Source organism: Carcharhinus amblyrhynchos, unplaced genomic scaffold, assembly GCF_965287045.1.
Source record: "Carcharhinus amblyrhynchos unplaced genomic scaffold, sCarAmb.v2.hapA scaffold_73, whole genome shotgun sequence".
Lineage (NCBI taxonomy): Eukaryota > Metazoa > Chordata > Chondrichthyes > Carcharhiniformes > Carcharhinidae > Carcharhinus > Carcharhinus amblyrhynchos.
The window spans coordinates 39,804-63,263 of record NW_027649813.1 but is presented as its reverse complement, the minus strand read 5'-3'; the positions used below and the strand labels follow the sequence as shown (position 1 = coordinate 63,263).

Here is a 23,460-nt window from a genome sequence, read left to right as displayed (position 1 = left end):
TTTATATTAAGTGCTAGCCCAGCCTCATAGCTTCTCCTACCCTCCTTTATCAACTTCTTTGTCAATCTTTGTTGACATTTAAACCTTTCCCAATCCTCTTCTCGCCCACTGCTCTTAGCTACTCTAAATTCCTCCGCTTTTAATTTAACACTTTCCTTCACCTCCTTCGTTATCCACGGCTTATTACCTCTCTTCCTACTGTCCTTTTTAACCATCGGAATAAATTTCCGCTGAGCACCAAGAAAGATCTCCTTAAAGATCCTCCACTGCTCCTCAGCAGACCTACCTTCCAACGCACTCCCCCAGTCCACATTTGCCAATTCTTCTCTCATCCTACCATACTCCCCTCTATTCAAACAAAGGACGCGTGTCCGGGAACCCACTTTCTCCTCCTCCATCTGCACCAGAAACTCCACCATACAATGATCACTCTCTCCAAGAGGATCCTTCACCGCAAGGTCCCTAATTCTACCCGCCTCATTACATAGCACCAGATCCAAGATAGCTCGCTCCCTCGTCGGCTCCAACACACACTGTTCAAGGAAACTATCCCGGCAGCATTCCAAGAACTCCTCCTCGAGCCCACCTCGTCCAACATGGGTCGACCAATCAATATGCAGATTGAAATCTCCCATAACTACTGCCGTCCCATTCCTGCACGCCGCACTTATTTGCGCGTTAACAGCCCGCCCCACCTCCAGATCATTATTCGGGGGCCTATAGACGACACCCACCAGCGTCTTCCTCCCTTTGCTGTTCGTAATCTCCACCCACAACGATTCCACGTTCTGCTCTTTGGCTCCGATATCATCCCTTGCTACCACCTTGATACTATCCTTAATCAGCAGAGCTACGCCACCCCCTCTTTCCTCCTGCCTATCCTTCCTAAACACTTGATAGCCCTGTACATTCATCTCCCAGTCCCTGTCACCTTGCAGCCACGTCTCTGTAATGGCCACCAGATCGTATCCATTTGTGTCGATCTGCGCCACCAGCTCATCCACTTTATTCCGAATGCTTCGTGCATTCAGATAAAGCGCTTTCATCCCAGCCTTCACCTGGACCCTATTTGCTGTAACGCCACCAATTGGGACATCCTTGGCCTCTTCCCTTACCTGTACCCTATCCTTAACTTTAGACCTCGTAGCGTCACCTACCCTCGCACCCTCCCCCCCGCTAATTAGTTTAAAGCCCTGTCTACAGTCCTCTTTACTCGATTCGCCAACACTCTGGTCCCAGCACGATTCAGACCAACCCCATCCCGCCCGAACAAGTCCCACCTACCCCAATACTGGTGCCAATGCCCCATAAATTCGAACCCATTCCTCCCACACCAATCCCTGAGCCACCCATTCACTTCCTTTATCCTGTCAACCCTACGCCCGTCTGCACTCAGTTCAGGCAGTAGCCCAGAGACGACCACCTTGTCGGTTCTACTTTTTAATTCCATTCCCAGCTTCCCATACTCCCTCCCCAGATCCTCAGTCCGCACTTTGCCTACGTCGCCGGCACCCACATGTACTACAACGACCGGGTTCTCACCCTCCCACTCCAGGTTCCTCTGCAGCCCAGCTGCGACATCCTGTACCCGAGCACCAGGCAGACAACACACCCTTCTGTGCACTTTGTCATTGTGACAAAGTGTCAATACTCTTCACCCCACTATCTCCAATCACTACTATGTTCCTTTTCCCCTTCTCTTTGCCTATGTCCTGCTGCATCACTGTACCGTGTGCAGTTTGCTCACCAACCTCACCTGCCTCGTCCTCTTCCAGACTGGAAGCAAGAACCTCAAACCTGTTATGCAGATTAAGAGGCTGAGGCCTCCGCTCCTCACCCCCCTTCCTCCTCCTCCCAGCAGCCCCCTTTTGTCCCTGACCCTTAGATTTAGCCAGTCTAGGGGCACCCTCTCTCCCCCTGATGAGCCTCAGTGTCTGTAGCTCAGAGGCCAGCTCATCCACCTTGAGCTGGAGCTCCTCCAGCAACCTGCACTTACTGCAGACGTGGTCACTGGGAAGGACCCTGGGGTCTGCCAGTTCCCACATCATACAGAAACCACACATCACATGCCCCTCCATTATTCACTGTAATTTTTTATGGGGAAAAAATTTTTTTCCTTGTTTCTTGCTGTAGTAGTTTTGAAAAAATTTTTTTCCTTGTTTTTTTTTCAAACACACTCACCTGGCCTTTTTCCTTCCAGCCCTTTTTGATATTAAGCCCTATTAACTCACTCTGCTTCCCACTCACTCCGCTGCCCGCTCAGACGCTGCCCGCTGTCTACACCAGGCCTCCTTTTAAACCTGGCGCTGATTTAAAGCAGGCTGGTCCACAAATGCCTTTTCACCACACCCTCAGAATTCTTAAAGCAGTAAATACAATAAATAAATGCTTTAAACAGTTCTACAAAGAGTAAAGTGCTTTAAACTTATTTTAAACAGGTTTTTAACAGGTAAAATCTTAGCTCTCTCTCTCTCAGCTCCAGCAAACAATGGAAGGCTTCACCGTGTGGCCCCTTGATAATTAAAGCAGGCTGGTCCACAAATGCCTTTTCACCACACCCTCAGAATTCTTAAAGCAGTAAATACAATAAATAAATGCTTTAAACAGTTCTACAAAGAGTAAAGTGCTTTAAACTTATTTTAAACAGGTTTTTAACAGGTAAAATCTTAGCTCTCTCTCTCTCAGTTCGTTTCTAAAAGGACATCGACACATCTCTCTTTCCAACAGCCGCTTATGCACAGCTCTGGTAATGCAGTGTTAGTTGTTCCTGACAGGAATTAGGAATATTCCCATTCTGCCCTTTCCAGCCTTTCAGCCTCAGCATTGAATTCAGGAACTTCAGATTCTAGCCACCGTTACCATTCTGCTGTAACCATTAACACTGCTCTGGAACCACCTTCTGCTTCTTCACCAGTCCCATTCCCCATTCTCTTTTACTTTGTACCGTTACACCTTTAGACATTTAACCTCTCCTGTCCTGCACCATTTCATAGAACTTTCCCTGTTGTTATTCTCCGCCCTTTTCCCCCACACTGTCCTTGCTGAGAAATTATTTATTCTGTAAAATATTCCAGTTCCGATGAAAGGCGATCGATTTGAAAAGTGAATTGTGTTGCTCTCTCTATTGATGCTGCCTGATCTGTTGAGTGCTTCCTGTATTTTATGATATATTAAGGATTGGGTCTTTTAATGTCTGATTTATAACTTTCACTCACTGCAGGGTAAATACAGTCACACATCAGGGAGCTGAACAGGAGTGGGATTCACCCACAGAAATGTGACCTCAGCAATTTGAATGAGAAAGTGCTGAAACTCCCCATGGCTTCCAGACACCAGGCGGAGAGTTTCACTGAGCTTCTCTCCGATATTCGGTCAGAAATGTGAAAATTCACTGATAATTGCACAGTGCTCAGTACTGTTCACAACTCCTCAGATACAGCATCTTCAACAGGGGAGAACCTAACCAACGCCCCCTGATATTTAACGGCAATGCTAAATTCACTTTGGAATCAAAAATAAGAAGGCAGATCACTACCCGAGTGGGTTCAAATTCGGCGATAGGGGTCTGCAGCGGGACCCGGGTGCTCTTACGCACCAGTCGCTGAAGGTAAGCATGAAGGTGCAGCAGCTGGTGAAAAAGGCAAATGGTACGTTGGCCTTCATTGCGAGAGGTTTCGAGTACAGGAGCAGGGTTGTCTTGTTACAATTGTACAGGGCCTTGATGCAACCACACCTAGAATATTGTGTGCAGTTTTGGTCTCCTTTTCTGAGGAAGGATGTTCTTGCTCTCGAGGGAGTGCAGCAATGGTTTACCAGGATGATTCCGGGTATGGCGTGACTGATGTATGAGGAGAGGTTGACTCGGTTAGGATTGTTTTCGCTGGAGTTCAGATGAATGAGGGGAGTTGAAGGGAGAGGAGATTTCATGGAGCCTTACAAAATTCTAACAGGACTAGACAGGGTAGATGCAGGAAGGATCTTCCCAATGGCGAGGGTGCCCAGAACCAGGGCTCACAGTCTGAAGATTTAGGATAAACCATTTAGGACGGAGATGAGGAGGCATTTCTTCACTCAAAGAGTGGCGACCCTGTGGATTCATTATCACAGGAGGGAGTTGATGCCAAAACATTGAATGTATTCAAACAGCGGCTCGATATAGCACTTGGGGCGAATGGGATCAAAGGTTATGGGGAGAAAGCAGGGTTAGGCTATTGAGTTGGACGATCGGCCATGATCGTGAAAAATGGCGGAACAGGGTCGAAGGGCGGAATGGCCTCCACCTGCCCCTGTCTTCTATGTTTCTATTGCCGGCGCTGAGTCCCGCACCATCAATAACCTGTGGTGTCATTGATCAGAAACACAGTTGGACGGATCAGATAAATATTGTGAAACAGGATCAGAGGCTGGGAATTCTGCAGTAGGTGACTCATCTGCCAAAGTCTTCTCATCCTATAAAAGGCACAAGCCAGGATTCTGAAGTGATATTCTCCATGTGCCTGGTAAAGTGCAGCTCCAACAACACACACGAAATTCGGCACCATCCAGAATAACGTAACCCGCTTCATCCGCTGCAGTTTTTACCGGAGAGAATATCTGCACTGTTCATTGTGAATGTAAAAAAGCAAATTACTGCGGATGCTGGAATCTGGAAGCAAAAGGGAAAATCTCAGCAGGCCTGGCAGCATTTGTAAGGAGAGGAAAGAGCTGACGTTTCGAGTGCAGATGAGCCTTTGTCAAAACTGACAAAGCTGCATTGTGAATGTGTCCCTGTCATTTTTATTTTCTGTATTAATCAGGAGTATGATCATAGAATTGGATCATAGAATCCCTCCGGTGCAGAAGGAGGTAATTTAACCCTTGGTATTTAACCTATTAGTCCCCCTGAAAACCACGCAGACACGGGGAGAATGTGCAAACTTCACACAAGACAGTGGAACGAGGCCAAAATTGCACTCGGGTCCCTGGCGCCGTGAGGCGGCAGTGCTAACCACTGTGCCACCTTGCTGCTGTTATGAGTGCCGTTAGCAGAGGACAATCTGTGGGATTTACTGTGAAGGGTAGTGCAGCTACTCTGAGTGATTCATTGCGGGTGCAGTAAGTTTCTGGGATGGGTTGAGACTCTGTGTGAACTTAAGTCTTTTATTGTTAGAAAGCGCACCGCTGCCACCTGCTGACAGAATCTCGGTACTGCAGCAAACAATTCCCCTTTGAAAACGGCCCAAGAAGTGGGGAAGGTTCACAGACACAACCGGACGATTGCATTTTTTCTGTCCTAAACTCAACCATCTCCAGTTACTTCATCAATGAACTTCCATCCATCATAGGGTCAGAAATGAAGATGATCGCTGATAATTACACAGTGTTTAGCACCATTCACAACTCCCCAGTGACCAGTCAGCGGAGAAGATCTCCCAATTTTGGCACAAATCCCGAAATGTCAGTGCGAGGGTCTCTGATGGGTTGTCTGGGCAGAATCTGCCTTTGCCACATCTGAAGACTCGGTGAATGCCAAGTAGTTGCTTTTGATTTAATCTTGTTTGACATTTCCACCGCTGTTTGGTATAATCGAGTGGTGTTCTGGGCCATTTCAGAGTAAACAACAGTTATCTGGACTTGGACCTGGTAAGGACGCTTTATTTCCTTCCTTGGGAACAACCTCATTCTTTCATTGTCGTTATTACTGAGGCTAGCTCTTTATTCCAGATTTATTTCATGAATTAATTTAAATTCTCCAGCTGTGGGATTTGAACTCAAGACTCGAGAGCATTAATCTCGGCCTCTGGATTTCCACTGCAGGAACATTACTGTAATTGCTGATGAGACTTCTCGTTCAAGTCTCCACAACTAGGGGAAACATCCTCCCAGCGTCAGCCCTTTGCAGTCCTTTAAGAATGTTATATTTCAATGAGATCACGTCTGATTTTTCTAGACTCTGTGTAATATCGACAGAATCTACTCATTCCTTCTCATCGAGCATTCCCCAGAAATCCACATACAGAACTTTGGTGGCACTGTCTGAAAGGCAGTGACCGTTTCCTTCAGATAAAGTCTTCAAGACTGTACATAAATCTCCAGTGTGGCCTCAGCAAAGTTGTTTAAAGTTGCTGACAGTATTTTTTATTCTTATACTTGCAAAATTCTCAAATAGAAGTAAGACATGAGTTAACAGTGAACTCATTAAATGAGAATAAAATATACAAAGACATAATTTAGATATATATTCCAGGGTGAACGATGCATTGACTAAACTCCCCTCTCCGTTTTATCCTTTGTCTTGTCGAAGGAGATACCCGGAGGTGAGCGTCAAACAATTCGCTCTGCAGAGTGAATTTCAGCTGAAAATTCATCAGAAGAACCGACACTCGGAGTGTAGCAGATTGGAGTTGATTTTCCCAATCCAAAATATCCACATAGAGATTGTGGAGATGCCGGCATTCGACCGGGGTAAAGCACAGTAAGAAGTCTCACTACACCAGGTTAAAGTCCAAAAGGTTTATTTGGTAGCACAAGCCACAAGCTTTCGGAGCACTGTCCCTTCATTAGGTGAGTGGGAGTTCTGTTCACAAACAGGGCATATAAAAACACAGACTCAATTTACAAGATAATGTTTGGAATGCGAGTCTTTACAGGTAATCAAATCTTAAAGGTCCAGACAATGTGAGTAGAGATGGGGTTAAGCACAGGTTAAAGAGGTGTGTATTGTCTCCAGCCAGGACAGTTAGTGCGATTTTGCAAGCCCAGGCAAGTCGTGGGGGTTACAGATAGTGTGACATGAACCCAAGAGGACACACGAGGACGGCCTCATCCAGGAACTTGGGTTCATGTCACACGATCTGTAACGTCCCATCTTGCCTGGGCTTGCAATATCTCACTAACTGTCCAGTCTGGAGACAATACACATCTCTTTAACCTGCGCTTAACCCTCTCTCGACTCACATTGTCTGTACCTTTAATACTTGATTACCTGTAAAGACTCGCATTCCAACCATTATTTTGCAAATTGAGTTTAGGTCTTTATATGCCCTGTTTGTGAACAGAACTCCCACTCACCCGATAAAGGGGCAGCGCTCTGAAAGCTCGTGTCTTGCGCTACCAAATAAACATATTGGACTTTAACCTGGTGTTGTGAGACTTGTCACCATATCAAGACCGCCAGTGCTCCTGTTCAATTCGTAAGTTCACCAATCACTTGTCCTCCACCATTACTGGACATTACTGGACCCTTCCGTAGGAACAATAATGTCAATCATATTGATTTTTGTGGTGCAAAGTCAGAGTCAGCTAAATATTGCAGTATTCACCAAAACTTACACTTTAATAGCGAATCCTAATCCGTATGTATTTTCCACATGGTTGTGGATATTAATGTGGGATTCTTTCGCTGCTCTTTCCCAATGATGACCTTGGGACATTTAATCAAAGAATAGGATCGAATGAAATCAATTATCACGATGTGGATTTGATCAGAATAACGTCTAAGAGTACATAAGAATCCGAGAATGACCCAACACGGAGAAAGGACATCAGACCCAACGCGTGGGACTGGACTGTCAAATTCAAAGACAGTCCCCACTTTTTGGGCCGTTTTCAATGGGGAATTCTTTCCTGCAGCAGCGAGATTCTGTCAGCAGGTGGCAGCGGTGCGCTTTGTAACATCAACCCATCCCAGAAACTGACGGCACCCGAAAGCAATTAATCACAATCTCAGGAGCATCCGCTATGAAGGAAAATACAGCAGTCATTTTAACCGGAGCCTGGCCAAAGGATTAACAGTTGAAGTGGCTCAGGGTGCCGCTTCATTCGCGCCACACCCTCTTCCTACGACCAGAAGACCCTCCTCCGCCAAACCCCCGCCAACATCGAGACACTCCCTGGTCCCCACCCCTCACACACTCTTCACCCCCAAGCGGCAATGCAGTCCTCACCCCCACACCTCACACACTCTCCAGCCCCACCCGTCACACACACTACACCCCCACCCCTCACACATTCTCCACCCTCACCCCTCACACAGTCTCTCAGAATCATTAGTCTTTACCAGAGCTGGAATTTCATCGTGAAACAGAAAAACATGGATTTCAGAGCATTTCTTGCAGGATATGGACTATGGAGTTAAGATAGAGATCAACAGCAATGTTAATGAATGGCTGAACATTTTCAATTGGCTGAATGGCATACTCTGGTTCCTATGTTGATATCTAGATATCACTGAATTAGAAGTAAGAGAAAACAAAACATGCTGAACAAACCCAGCGGGTCCGGCAGTATCTGTGGAGAGAAGCAGAGTTAACGTTTCGAGTTCAATATGACTGGTCCTCAGAGTGAACCCCTTATACAACATTGTTTCGGCCTCAACTCGAGTATTGTGGCAAATTCAGTTTCGAGCGTGTGAAGGCATCGGGGTAGCGTGTAGAAAAAAATTTGTGAAATGGATCCAACGATGAGAATGTGTGAGCTTTCATTAGAAATGAGCATTCCATCCACTAAAACCTTTACCCTGGTTCTCTGTCTCTCCACAAATGCTGCCCGAGCTGCTGAGTATTCGCAGAATTTTCTGTTTGAACACAGATTGGGAAATAGTATTTAGCTGTAAGATTGGTAGGGCTGTAAACCTGTACCGATGAGTTCAGACTATTGCACTGCTGTGGTCTCCTACAGCTTACGTTGCTTTCCTTTGACAGTGTACTTGGGTCTGTCCTGATACTACACACGGTTGCTTCCTTGTTGTCCTTTCATGGGTCCGCCTGAGGCATTGATTAAATCGTCCACATTTTAAGTGAACCGTGATTACATCCACTTCTGTTGAATGCCAGAGAAGAAGAGAATTCTTAATGTGACCAGCTGCCGTCCTCCGGCCGCTCAGGCCCGATTGCTGCTGTGAAAAGGTTTGTTTTGTTCTTTGTTTTTGTTTTCAGGAACCACACTGTCCATATCAAATCTGTGTCGATGCAAATTTGCAATTTCTTCTGATCCGTAGCAGCCAAATAAGCCTAAAGCTCAGAGATACATATGCGCGTTTTTTAATATTCGTGCTTATTAAAAGTATGTTAACTCAAATTATTTTTATACAGAAGGAAAGCTTTTATGACTATATCTAGATTTTGGGTTTGTATAATAAAAACATATTTTTCTTAACTATCATAAAATCTGGTTCTGACATAATTTGTAGTCATGCATATCCAGTATCCGGTAGAGGCAGAACTGGAACTTCAAGATTTTATGTGGGTAAGAATTATAGAGAGCCACAACAAGAATTATATCGAGTTTAATGCAATTAAAGAAGGGTGAAAGGACTCCACAAATATCCCAGTCCTCGATGATGGGAGAGCTCAGAACATCAGTGCAAAAGACAAGATGAAGCATTTGCAACAATCTTCAGTCAGAAGCGTCAAACTTGGCCTCTCCCTGAGGTCCACAACATCACATAGACCAGGTTTCAGCCAATATTATTCCCTTCACATATCATCATGAAATGACTGAAGGACTGAAGGCAGCTATGGAGTATTATAGCACAGAACCATTCAAAAGATATGAGTTAGAAAGAAGCCATTCAGCCCATCTTGTCTGTGCCGGCCAAACAAACAGAGAAAAAATAAACTAGCCGCTCATTTTAATCCAATCTCCCAGCACCTAGTCCATAGTTCATTGCATCAGACGCAGACGGTCGAGTCATATGGTCATAGAATTTTACAGCACAGGAAGAGGACCTTTGACAAATGTGTCTGCGTCTGCCATCAAGCACCTATCTATTCCAATCCCACTTTTCAGCACTTGGCCCGTAGCCTTGCATGCTATGGCATTCGAGTGTTCATCTAAACGCTTCTTAAATGTTTTGCGGGTTCCATCGTCTTTAACCATTTCATGTCGTGAATTCCAGGTTCTCACCATTCCCCGGGTGCAAAGGTTTTTCCTAAAATCCCCTCTAAATCTCCTGCCCTGACCCTAAATGGATGTCCCTGATTATTGATGCATCGACTAAGGGAGGAGTTTCGTCCGATGTGCCCTATCTATGACTCTCATAATTGTGTTCACCTCGACTAGTTCCCTACCCGGCACCTCCCAGCCTTCTATGCTGCAAGGGGGAAAAAAACAGTCTCTCTAACCTCCCTTCAGAGCTGAAATGCCCCAGCACAGGCAACAACTGTCGAATCTCCTCTGCACCCTTCCTACTGCGTGTGATGATGAACAGAATTCCAGGCCCCCTTTTTCCTGAGAAACAGGAGGATGCTGTTGGTATTTCTTATGGATTCTGGATGGGATTGATGTAAACTGTAGTGAATTGGAGACAAGGTGAGTAAATGGAGCTGAGGGACAGATCAGTCATCATTGAATCAAAATTCGGAAAATCGCTGAATTAGACAATGGCTAAATAACAAAAATAGGACATTCGGTCCCATTCGTCTGTGCTAGCTCTCTGCAAGATCAATGTTACTCCCCTGCCTTTACCTCAATGTCCTCAAAATTCTTCTTCAGGTAGAGATCCAATCCTCTTTTGAAAGCCCTGACTGTCTCTGCCTCCACCGCCCTCTCAGTCCGTTCATTTCAAGTTAGAAACGCTGCCCCTTAATAAAAAGCTTTTTCCCTCCTGTCACCTTTGATTCTTCAGAAATGTATCTGGATTCACAATGTAAATTATAATGTTTAATAACAGCCACAATATCAAAGGTTTTCATAGATAGAGTGCTTCAATAATAAATCATTACAGATTTCAGGGCCAATTCACTGATGTGGTCAGTGGTGAGACAGACCGGACAAACCAGAGATAAATGATAACTGTGACCTCACTAACATTCCAGTGCAGCAACGGAACTGTTTTTCTACTGGTTAAACATTGTGTGTTAATGTCATACAAATCCAATCAGTTCACAAATCATGGTCAACACAGACAGACTGCCACATCAGTATTCACAGCAGTGTCACATCATTTTCTTTTTTTTCCATTCATTTATGGAATGTGGCCATCGCTGTCGAGGCCAACATTTATTCCCAGTCCTCGGGAAGGAGGTGCTGAGCTGCATTTTTCGAACCGCTGTGGTCCCTGAGATACACCCACAGTCCTGTAATGGAGTGTGTTGCAGGACTTTGACCCAGCGACAGTGAAGAAGTGACGATATATCTCCAAGTCAGGATGGCGAGTGACTTGAAGGGGAACTGCCAGGTTGTGGCGTTGTGTTCCCTTGCTGCCCTTGTCCTTCTGGGTGGTAGCGGGAGTGGGCTTGGAATGTGTTGCCTCAGGAACCCTAATGCTTAACGAGACTAAAAGCAGGCTCCTATTTTAATGTGAAATAAAACCTCCCACAAACACCCAGTTTTCCTTCCCCTCAATTTTGTTGGAGTACAGAATTAGACATTACATTCTGGGCAGACCATTTTTACAGACCATTACAAACGCAGTCCAGTTTGCCACTGTTGATTAATCATGAAAGAAAGTTGCATTACTGAAACATACCCAATGTTCGAAGTCAGTCAAACTGACAGTCAGAAAATGATGGGATTATTCAGCAGGCCAGGCAGCATGATAACGGCACTTGTTCACTGCCTGAGCTCAAAGTCAAGACAGCCGAATATCACAGCAGCAGCTGCTCTCCCTCCTCCCCTCCCCTCCCCTCCCCTCCTACCCAAAGTAAATGTCAGACTCACGGCTGAAAACCATGGCAGCCGAAATTGTCAATCACACTGAAGAATGGAGGGAATTTGGGAAGATTGGGATGGAAATGCTAACAGGTGTTCTCAGAGAACAATACTGACAACTGGGAATTTATACAAAGCGTGTCATGGGTTTTTTCTTCGCCACTCTCTTACGCGTCCCTTTACGTCTTTGTCTCTTTGTCTGTCCTTCAAAACCTACGAATGCATGTGAACTGGAACGTCTGCGATTTTTCACTTTTATTTCCTCTTCCCCCTTACGTTCCTCTTTTTGACTTTCATCCTCCAAAGGAATTGTTTCCTTGATTCCTGTAAAGACTCCCCAGTCCCCAGTTTGAGAATCACTGCACTGATTCATCTCAAACACGGTGATCTATCGCCACCTACCGCCATTAGAGCAACATTACAAGCAGGAAGGTCACCGGGTTCCTGCAGTTCACAGCTCATTCAAACCAGTAAGTTCCTCTCGACAATGAGTTTCTGTTTGTTTCTTCCCTTCCTTTCCTTCTTTCCCCCAGCCCTTCAGGGGTCCTTGCTGATCTTTCAGTTCCCAGTTCTCATACAGGGTTTATACCCAGAATATGTTAACCTGGCACACGTCTCCACACGTGACTGAGACCCAGACTGGCAGACGGCAGGGAGACGGTGTGAAATTATGGGATGGATCTGTTAGAGACCTTTAATGCCGCAGATTGTCAGCGGTGTTGGGTTATAATCACCGATGTTTGATCCTGGACTGAAGATGGGAAAGATTCTCTCAGTGAAAGTGTGGGTGAAAGTGTAGAGATGGGACATGTTGTCCGCATTGTAAAATGACACCTGTCCACCCTCATAGTCCAGGAAAACCCCGATCTTCCGGGGATTCACACTTGGGGTGAGGGGGATCTCATGCGGGGAGTTGATGGCGAAATGGCCTCTTGCAGATATCAGCCCCATTAGCCAGAACCCGGGCTCAGGGCTCAGGAGGATTACTCTTTTCCTGTCCACAGACTCTCGGGCCACTCCGACTTCCCACTCTGTCTTCTCCCCAACCCCCACCTCCCAGTAATGTCTCCCTGATGTGAATCCTTCTGATCCCAGGATACATTCCAAGGGATCAAACCTCTCCGGGGTGTCAGGGAGTGGTTGCTGTTTGTCTCCGAGTCTCACACTGGTCCGGTCCTCAGACACGATGAGCCGGGGATTCGCTGTGTTCGGATCCAGAGTCAGAGAAGCTGGAGCTGGGGGAAAGTTAAAATAACACAGTCAGTGATTTAGAGAGAGGGGGTGGGGAGGGGAGAGAATGTGAGGAGACAACTGCTGTCTCCTAACACTCAGCCACTTTTTCAGTCCTGTATACATTGTCCGTTATATTCTATTAGCAATAATTTTTCTGACGAAACTATTTCTCCAAACGCTTTTTTGAAGTCAATTTACTCTTCACCACATCTACAGCACTATCCTCATCGACCCTCTCTGTAATCTCTTCAAAATATGCCAGCGAGATAAACAACGTTTACACTTACGCATTCACTTTGATACCCTCCAGGTAAAATGGCTGGGAATGATTTACGTTGCAGAATCTCCCCGATTTAAACCTTAATCGGAGCAACCCTGAGACTAAATTCACACACAGTACTCCCTACCTGCTTCCCACAAATGTCATCAAACACCCACAATTACGAGGCAGCAACAAAATAGTTATCCAGTGTTCCTACACTAAACACAAGGAGAAGCCTCATTCTCTATCCAAACTGGAGACATTTGCTATAACTGGAGACTCAATACAATCTAGATCTTCCTTTGAATGGTGATGCCCCACCCAGATGAACAGTCTATACAATGGTTCAATCACTGGTCTGAAAGGGACCACTGGAAACTCCCATCGGAAATGATGTAAGGAGTCTCCCTCTGTTTCCTGCTCAATATTTATACCGAAAACAACATCATCATGCTGTTTCAGGGCCTTTACTATTCGCAAATTGATTTCTAATATCCTACGTTAAAACAGAGAAAATTCCTCTTTTTTTCTTTTGCAATGATGTCAATGTGACCAAAAGGTGAGTTATTTGCTCACAAAGCTGTTCGCCGCTATGTTACTTCCTGTCTCGTCAACCCACCCACCATATTCCATAATCCTGGCACCACCCACACCCCACCCCGGGTTGTCGATGGTTTTCCTCTACTTCGCCCTTTCCTCAAGGACTGCCAAGCACTTCCCCTCACTGCAAACCCGTGGAAAACTGGCCAGCAAAATTGGAACTGAAGCCCGACCTCAGGGTTTGATTGGACCTCGGATCAAAGAGCGAGCATTGCTTCCACAAATTGCTTGATCTCTGGAGTCACTCATAAAATCAAACTCACTCAATATAAATGGACTCATCACCTTTCCTATTGCAAGGTTAAGGATATCCTTAGTTTGTTATTGACGCTGTGACTGTGTTAAAACCGTAGATGTTTATCTTCTCCATCATGCTTCAATTCCTCAATAAAATCATCACACTTCTCCTTATTTATTTTAGACTTGCAGTTTCTTCATCTCCTTCACTTGTCTAATGTGCCTCATTCATCATTACAGGTTAGCTCCAGCTGGCTCAGGTTCTCTCATGCTTTGATGTCTTCCCGATATAGGATGCTTAAAAAGTCAGCAGAACTACTCCTCACTAATTTGACACATGATGGCTTCAGACACTTACCCAGAGCAACCCACAGGAAGCAAAATATGACAATGGACAGATTCTAGGAATTAACAAGCGGAAATGTGAGCATTTAATCCGGGACCTCGGACACCCTTTAGTCTCTTCACATCTGGATTTATAATCAGGAAAAATCAGTGTTTTACTGGGGTTAATGGAATTGATCATGTCCCTCCACATTGTGTACTGTAAAGGACCTCTGAACTTTCCAAAAGACAGGCCGGCATCTGTTACACAGAGTTGCTGAAATTCATCACTGATCCTGTAAATGTAAAGAAATGATGTGGAAAAATTCATCTTAGTTACAATATTTTAGTAAGGATTTCAGTGTTTAAGCTATTCCAACATTCCCAACTGCCAGCACTCTTCCTGTTGGAGAGAATGTATCACAAACTGAAAGATTAATCTTGTGCCTATAACTGAGCAAAACATAAGTTGGAAATACAGAAACACAGAATGGAAACACTCATTTGAAGAGAACGGTTCATACTCTGATAACAGATTAGTGACCACACTATCACAAGTGGGATCTGACCAAGTGTGGATGTATGAGGGAGCATGTGGGAGTGAGTAAGTGAGTGTGTGTATGAACATTAGTGGAGATGACTGAGTGTGTGTAGTCGTGTTGATGTTGGGGAGCGTGTGGGGGAGTGAGTGTTGTGGGAGTGAGTGTGTGTGGGAGTGCATGTGTGGATCTGAGAGTGTGTGTGTGTGTTTGTGTGTGTGTGTGTGTGAGAGAGAGAGTGTGTGTCTGTGTGTGTGGGAATGAGTGAATGTGTGTGGGATTTTGTGTGTGTGTGTGTGTGTGTGTGTGTGTGTGTGTGTGTGTGTGTGTGTGTGTGTGTGTGTGTGTGTGTGTGTGTGTGTGTGTGGAATTGAGTGAGTGTGTGTGGGATTGAATGAGTGACTCTGAAATTTGGAGGATGGCAAGTTGGCCATCCACCAAGCTTCAGACACACTCACTTGTTTAAGAAGGGCCGCAGGGAAAAGCGTGGGAATTACAGGCCGAAGAACCTAAGGTCTGTGGTGGGTAAGTTGTTAGAAGGTATGCAGAAAGACAGGACCTGCAGACATTTAGAGAGGAAAGGACTGATTAGGAACAGTCAGCGTGACTTTGTGAGTAGAAAATCAAGAATATAATTTAGGCACTGAGAAAAGGAAAGAAGTCCGAATCGTTGCAACACAATTCTGAATGTTTATCACCAAACCTTTTTAAAGTTTTAGTAAAAAGAATGTCCTACCTTCTCTTTCGACAAGCCTCCTCCTGAAATATATAAACACAAACATTGAGGCTGATAGTACCAGATTTCAGGAGGAGATAGACAGGGTGGAGAAATGAGCAGACACAGAGCAGATATGATTTAGTACGGAAGTGTAATGCGATACATTTTGCAAAGAAGAATGTGGAAAATCAACATAAACAAAGTACTACAATTGAAGCAGAACCCGGTAACACAGAGATTGGAGGTGGGTTGGGGGGTTGCGAAGGGGTAGGTTTACAAATGTTCCAGATAATTGGACAGCAAGACAGGAAATTTTCTTTTATCCAGTGAGTTGTGATAATCTGCAACGTGCTAACTGATTGACATGAAGGAGAAGACTGATTCAATGATAATTTTGAGAAGTACTTTGATATATTTGTTAAGGAAACATTTGTTTCCAATCAGAGTAAAGAGATGTGGGAGTGGACCTAATTGGAAAGCTCTTTCACTGAGCCAGCAGAAACTAAGTAAAAGGATTTTTTCCCCCTGTGTCCTGTAGAGTTGATAATATAAGATTCTAGATCCCAGTTAAGACGAATGACTCTCCCACCCACTGTATTAGACAAACCCACAACATCGAATCAGGGAATCATAAAGAATGCACAGTGCAGAAGGAGGTCATTCGGGCCATTGGGACTACATTAATTCTTACACAAGTTTATTCCATAACAAAACGAACCTACGCCGCTAAACCCCTAACCTTGGGACACGAAGGTGTAATTGACGATGGCCAATCAGCCTAACCTGCATATCTTTGGAGTGTGGGAGGAAACCAGAGCACCTTGAGGAAACACACGCAGACACGGGGAGAACTTGCAAAGTCCACCCATTCAGCCAGGGCAGGAATTGAACCCGGGTCCCCGGTGCTGTGAGGAACTGAATTACAATGTCAATTTCAGTAGAAAATGGCACTAAAGGCACCAGGAAATAATCGGAACCCAATGTCCAGGTCAGGACAACTCATTCCGGGGAAGTTGCTGGTATTCCTGAAATTTTGCTGGCAGTGACGAGGGATTAATACTGTGACAACTGCAGAGAATAAGAATTGTCAAAAATTGTTTCACTCGCTTTCTATTTTTTCCATAAATTCTACATTAATTTCACAGTTATCGTCAGTTATTTCGTGACTGTGTGAAGTTTCCCTGAACTGAGCCACAATATATTCCCTCACCTTCAGAAATATCAGCTCGTCTTTTTGCTCCATCTGTTTCTGCAACTTTGAGAGTTTCTCCTCGACAGAACTTAAATTCTCCTGAATCTCTCGAAGGTTTCTCTCCATTGATTCTAGAATCAACTCCTCTTCTTCCCTGAGATCTCTGAGTAATCGCTGCTCTTTCTCAGTGAGAATCTGGTGCATTTTAGTGAACTCGGATGTGATGTGGGTCTGCAGACTGCTCGACTGTTCCTACCAAATGAAATGTGAAACATAATTAATGTCCCTCGATAAAGGGAACAAAACTAACCGAGATCCCAGAAAATCAGCACAGAGAGACCTTACCCTAACTTCAGAAATCTTTCGTTGCTGTTTCTGTTCTGTTTCTAGAATTGCCAATTTCTTCTCTGTGAGAAAATCTAAGGAAGATTTGAGCTGATCCTGGGATTGGGAGAGAAAATCACAGAATGAAAGTGTCAGAGCAGGAAAATGCAATGAAAACGTCAGTTTATAAATATTATCCCTTTTACCTTGTATTTTTCAACAGTCTCTTTAATCTCCATGAAGTTGTGAGATTTGTGTTCCTGCAAATCTCTACAAGTGTAACAGATCGATTTCTGGTCAGTTTCACAAAACAGCTTCAGTTCTTCCTGATGTTCCCCACAGTGAAATTTACTTTCCTCCTCTTTCGGATTCAGCTTTAATTGTCGAGTTTGCTCGGCCAGATTCGCTAAGGCCCGATTTACCCTGAGGTTTCTTTCCGGAAACTCCTCTCTACATTCCGGACAGGAGGTTATATCCTTTTCCCAACACTGGGTGATACAGGAGCGGCAGAAGTTATGGCCACAATCCAGTGTTACCGGATCAGTGAAGATACCGAAACAAATGGGGCAAGTTGTCTCCTCACTCAAACTCTTAACCAGCTGCTTCGAAGCCATGTTCACTCTCAGCACTTCCTGATTCAAACCGGTTTAACTGTGGGATGTGCCTGCATTCCTGAACACCTTCAGGTACGCGGTTTCCGGATGACGTTCACTGTAATACACAGAGAAATATGATTATAAATTAATCTCTGTCCTCTCGACTGTCAGGCGGGTTGTTAACTCTTCGCTCAGTGTGAAGGAGAAACAGGGTTAGAGCCCGGAGGGGAATCATTGAACTCTTTCGGGGGTGAGTTGGACACTGGAGAATGGTGACAGTGGAGCGAGAGAGAGGGAGGAGACGGGGATGGGCGGGATAGAGATCCCATTGCATTGTTCTCCAGTCTGAACTCGCTGCCGATTACAAACCCTGTGGTGAAACACGGTGAATGTTCCAGATCCATGCAAGGAATTGTATGAATGGATGTACAGGTCCCCCTGGAGCAGAGAGTACTGCACTTGTCAAGAAAATGACAAATACTAGAAAGATATTTAGATGAGTTCTGGCTGTGATTTTCGGTTTTATTGGTTACACAGTTAAGTGTTGTGTTTTTATGGTGCATGTCCCCAAACCCGGGGACTCCCACAGCGCCTGGAAACCAATGGGGTTTTTGACAGCGGGGTGATAACTGCAAAGTCAGAATACATATGGATTATCGTAAGAACAGAATCTCATAACATACCTTGGTGATGTCCCAGGTATCTGGAGTGAGATTCGATCCCAGCACTTTTTGACCCAGAGCTGATTCACAGCTGACAGGGAGCTCTAAGGGGGAGACGCTTACCGCCCAGTTCTTGGAATGTTTATTTGCAGAACAAGTCTACAGAAATAAAATCAGAAAGTGCCGCGAAAGCAGGTCTGGCAGCATCTGTGCAGAGAGAAAGAGAGTTAAGTTTTCGAGTCGGCGAGAAATGTGATGGGTTATATGTTGTTTAAGAGAGAGAGGGGCAGCTGGAGCAGATGGACAGCCAATGAGAGATGGGAGCTCGGAGAGATTGTAGTGCACATCTGTTTAGAGTGCGAGACAGAGGCAGTGTGATGGACAACACAAAGAGCTGACAGCGGTGTTAAGGTAATATAGCAGAAAATGTTAATGGAAGAACAGAAGTCAGTGCCCTTACAGAAAATAATGCTCAAGAACGAGTGACGGATGGCCCGGTAGAGGAGGGGAGGGTTTACCCTGGCACAAAAATAGTTACAGGTTTAAAAATATTCACAATGGCGGAGAACGGTTATAGTGCAAAATTATTGAATTCAATGTTGAGTGCCGACCTGCTCAATCGGATGATGAGATGCTGCTCGTCCAGTTTGCGTTGGGCCTCATTGGAACCAACGTGACCGAGGATAGACTTCTGGGCAGGGGAGCAAGGTGCCATTCAAATGTGAGGGGAGCACATCAGTATGTAGTAGAGCAGCAGAGCGAGGTGAATGGACACTTTTCACCGCAGCAAAGAGACACAATTCAGTTGGATGTGTTTCCTGCCCAGTAACAGCGAACCGGACATCTGCTCGGGGCAGGAAAGAAACTTGCAGATCCAGTGGTCGTGCTCCATGGAGGTACCAATGACATAGGCAGGACGAGGAAAGGCTTTCTGCTTAGTCAGCTTGAGGAGCTGGGCATCAAATTAAGGCACAAACTTCAAACGTAACAATTTCTGCTTTATTGTGTGAGCCATATGCAAATAGGCACAGAGTGAATAAGAATGGGGAGATGAATGCAAAGCCCAAAGACCGGTGTGGGAGAAGTCGGTTTCAATTCATGGGACACTGGCAGCAGTACTGGGAAAAGTGGGATCTGTTCCGTTGGGACTGCCCACACCTGAATTGTGCTGGGGCTGATGGTTTAAGCTGCAGAATAAGGGAAGTAGAGAGAGAGAGGGAGAGAGAGAGTTTTAAACTAAATATAGGGGCAATGGATCGAATTTGGGAAGTTCTGATATACCAAAGAGTGGAGACAGGGCAGAAAAAGTATTAATATCGGAACTGATAGACCGTGACAGGAAGGAGCAGAGACTACAAATTAAAAGTAAACCAGCAGATAAGACTAGATGCTATAAAAATAATAAAATGGCAAAACGTAAGGCTCTGTACGTCGCATTTAAGGCAAACAGATGAGCTGAAAGCACGAATATAAATGAATAACTTGCAAAGATATGGCGACAGGGTGACATCGAATGGAAAGGCAATGTGATATTTGGGAAGGATAGGAAGTTGAGAAAAGATGGAGAGGTAGTTCGCTAAATAAATGATGCACATTACAGAGGGTTGACCTAAGGTCTGCAACTCAGGGTCTAAATACAACTGTCCTTGTGGTGAGAAATTATAAATGTGAAAGTCATTTGTGGGAGTGGTGTACGGCCCCGTAATTGGTACTACTCAGGAGGTCAGTCGATAAAAGAAGAGATAATGAGAGCTTGTCAGAGCCGTGTTATAATAATCAGGGATGTTTTGAATCTACAATGAGATTGAAAACAGTGGATGGGAAAAATTGGCATAGCTGAAAAGTTCAGATAATAATTGTGGGATAATTTCTTAGAACAGCACATCGTGGAACCAACCAGAGGGCAGGCTATACTCGTGCTGGTATAGTGCAGGGAGAAAATGTTCATTGATGAACTCATAATGAAGGTATCTCTAGGTAGCAGCAACCATGACACGTTTGAAATTTAAATTCAGTTTTAGGGAGAGAAGAGTGCACCAAAGTTTCGTGTTTTAACCATAAATAAGGGCAATCATGTAGCAATGGAAGCAGAGCTAGATAATGATAAATAGCAAATGTGCATAACAGATAGATCCCCAGAGGTGGTGGTAGATCTTTAAAGGAATATTTCAGAATATATAGAGGAGATACATTCCAATGTGAAATAATAATTTAAAGTCATTACTTTTAGTTGCAGGAAGTGAGATCTCTTAAAGGAGAATTGTTTTGAGTGAGAGGACATGTTCAGCAAGGGAGAGGAAAGCTGTGGGATGGGGATTGTTGAGACCTTCCGGAGCTGAGTTTCCATCTGCAGCAACTTCCCAACACATGACCACTACCGTGTCGAAGGTAACAGCAACTGACACATGGGAGCACTGCCATTGAAGCACCGCATCCTTGGCGCTTTGAGGCATCAGTGTTAATCACTGTGCCTCTGTCACCCTGAACTGGATTGGATTGATAGTGATGTATTTTGGAAACTCCTTTTACAACGGTTTAGATGGGAACAATTTAGAAAGGAACGATTTGCACGTAGCAGAACGTGATTTACTTTTTTAAAAAAATTCTCACTTCATACACAGTGACTGGAGGACTGCGCAGAGTCAGAACACAGACAAGAAAACAACTAAGACTGGATGTGGCGTCGCTAGGCTAGGACAATATTTATTGCACAGGGAGGAAATCCATGCAGACATTGCCCATCTTGAGAAAGTGACAGTGATCTGTCTTCTTCAGTCGCTGCAGTCCATTTTCTGTAGGTAAACCGTCTGTGCTGCTCAGGAGTGCGTCCGAGGATTTCGACCCAGTGGCACTGACGGAAGAGCAATATATTTCCAAGTCAGAATGGAGAGTGACATGAAGGACAACTTCCAATTGTGGTACCCCAATGTGTCAGTTGCTGTTATCTTTGAGATAGTAGTGGTCATGGTTGGGTAGTTGCTGCAGAACGAAAGTTAGCTTCTACATGGCACTCCACGTCTCAAATAGTTTTAGCAAACTAAACTCCTCGGGAATCTACATTTCTTAGCAATCCCATGCTGGAATTTATTGAGCTCCACTGGGTTTCGAGCACGCAACTTTGAAATCAACGGATTTCCTGCCATCTCCACTCAGATTCAAACTGATGCAACTTACGCAAAAGACAATTCTGCGCTCACCGTTCTTGTCTGGTAACAATTAGCACTTACTTTGGCTGTGTTTCTCACCTCGGTTCTGTGAGCAACATTGGCAATATTACAACAGATAAATGGCGAGGATACTGGAAATCTGAGATGAAAGAGAAAGTCCTGGAAATAGTTAAGTTAATTTTTTTGTCACAAGTAGACTTTCATGAACACTGTAATGAAGTTATGTATAAATCCCCCAGTCGCCATACTCTGGTGTCTGTTTGGGTACACAGGGCGAGAATTTAGCATGGCCAAATGTACCTGACCAGCACGTCCTTTGGCCTGTGGAATGAAATCGGAGAACCCGGAGGAAACCCACGCAGACACAGGGAGAACATGCAAACTCCGCACAGACAGTGATCCAAGCAAGGAATCAAACTCGGGTCGCTGGTCCTGTGAGGCAGCAATGCTGAGTACTGTGCCACTGTGCCGCCCAAATACTCAGCACCTCAGGCAACATCTGTGGAGAGAAACAGACCTTCCGTCAGGCTGCAATAAACCATACCAAATCTGTTGAGAATGGCGATATTAAATCCCACAATGCTCCGCGCCCCAGAAACCACTCTATCCAACAGGTTCCCTTCACCCCGTATTGATGATAGTGCGCATGCTCCCTTGGGCGTTCCGATCGGCTCCTTTGTTGTGAGTCCGACTCAATGAAAAGGGGAGGAGAATCCGGGAAGTGGCGGCTCGGATGGGGAAGGTGCTGCACCATCGCTTTATGGTTACCGATCTCCCCCGGGGCACTCGTTGGGCCTTGCGGCTCAGACTGGGCCCAGAGAGGCGCTCTCGTTGTTGCTGAGCCTGCACTCCGACCCCACTGAGCTGCTCCACCCCGAAAGTTTCAGCTTTCTGATGGCGATAGATCGTCTTCACTCAGCCTGAGCATTTTGGGTATCGTAATCCGCCATTGACGTAGAACAATTTGGAAGGACGTTAATGTCTTTTAATCAATATCATTAAATTATTAAAAACGGATTCGTGAGAAACACTCATTATCCAATGCCGTCCTCCACCGTGTTTTTGTAAAGTTAGTGTATTAATTGTATCACATCATTTGATTTGGTTTTAAATCATTTAGTTTATAAATTGAATCACTGTTCTCGAATTGTATTTCCAAAGTTAGTTTGATGGTCACAGTTTTTTCTTGTTCGACAAAGCCTGTAAATTTCATCAGGCAGTGAATGTTGGCGAGTGCCGAGTGACTGCCCTCGGGACGACCAGGAGGAGAGTTCAGAGTCCCAGAAGATATAGGGAGCCGCATGTTCTACATACAATCGTGGTGCATGAGCGTTGGGATCTGATTCTGCCAGACAGCTGAGTCTGTGTGAGACGTTAAAGAATTCAGCTTTTTCAAATTACTCCAGATTGCTTTTGTCAACAACACTGTTTAACATCTGTCAGACTATTGTTTACCTGAGCCTGCAATTCTAAATTTGGTCACAAATGCAATGTTTAAAGGCAATTTATTTCTTTCCACGTTGTTAATAATTAAATCGATAGAAGTTGTTTCTCCACTTCAATATCTTCAAATCGATGTTTCATATCTTCATACCCTATAAGAAGGAATATCAATCCATAAACCCCCTCATGAACTTTACTTCTCTGGTTACCAGATCCTCCAAAGGGACTTTCTGGTTCAGACGTAAGGGTCTGTGATTGAATCACTACTCCTTTTCCTCATTGCTCCATTCTGCATCGATATGGGATACCTATATTGACAACAGGGTAGATGGAGAGAAACTATTTTGCTCCTTCTTGGGCGAGGGAGCAGATGAGAGGGTGCATGGTATAAAGATGAGATGTGGAGATGCCGGCGTTGGACTGGAGTGAACACGGTAACAAATCTCACAACACCAGGTTAAAGTCTTTCGTCACCTGATGAAAGAGCAGCAAGCGCTCCGAAAGCTCGTGGCTTTTGCCACTAAATAAACCT

The 23,460-nt window shown here is 44.8% G+C and overlaps 1 protein-coding gene across 1 annotated transcript in view; it reads right to left on the bottom strand.

The window, feature by feature from the left end:
• The window catches only part of LOC145337763 (uncharacterized), a 98,871-nt gene that overhangs the window by 48,528 nt on the left and 26,883 nt on the right, over positions 1-23,460 (bottom strand). Inside the window, exons 8-14 of the mRNA XM_080182609.1 lie at positions 22,254-22,376; positions 18,340-18,477; positions 17,267-17,692; positions 17,082-17,177; positions 16,821-16,988; positions 14,322-14,364; positions 12,516-12,860 (exon numbers count right to left, since the gene is read on the bottom strand). Of these exons, the coding sequence (XP_080038735.1) occupies positions 12,516-12,860; positions 14,322-14,364; positions 16,821-16,988; positions 17,082-17,177; positions 17,267-17,692; positions 18,340-18,477; positions 22,254-22,376 (1,339 nt within the window). The remainder of the gene's footprint in view (positions 1-12,515; positions 12,861-14,321; positions 14,365-16,820; positions 16,989-17,081; positions 17,178-17,266; positions 17,693-18,339; positions 18,478-22,253; positions 22,377-23,460) is intronic.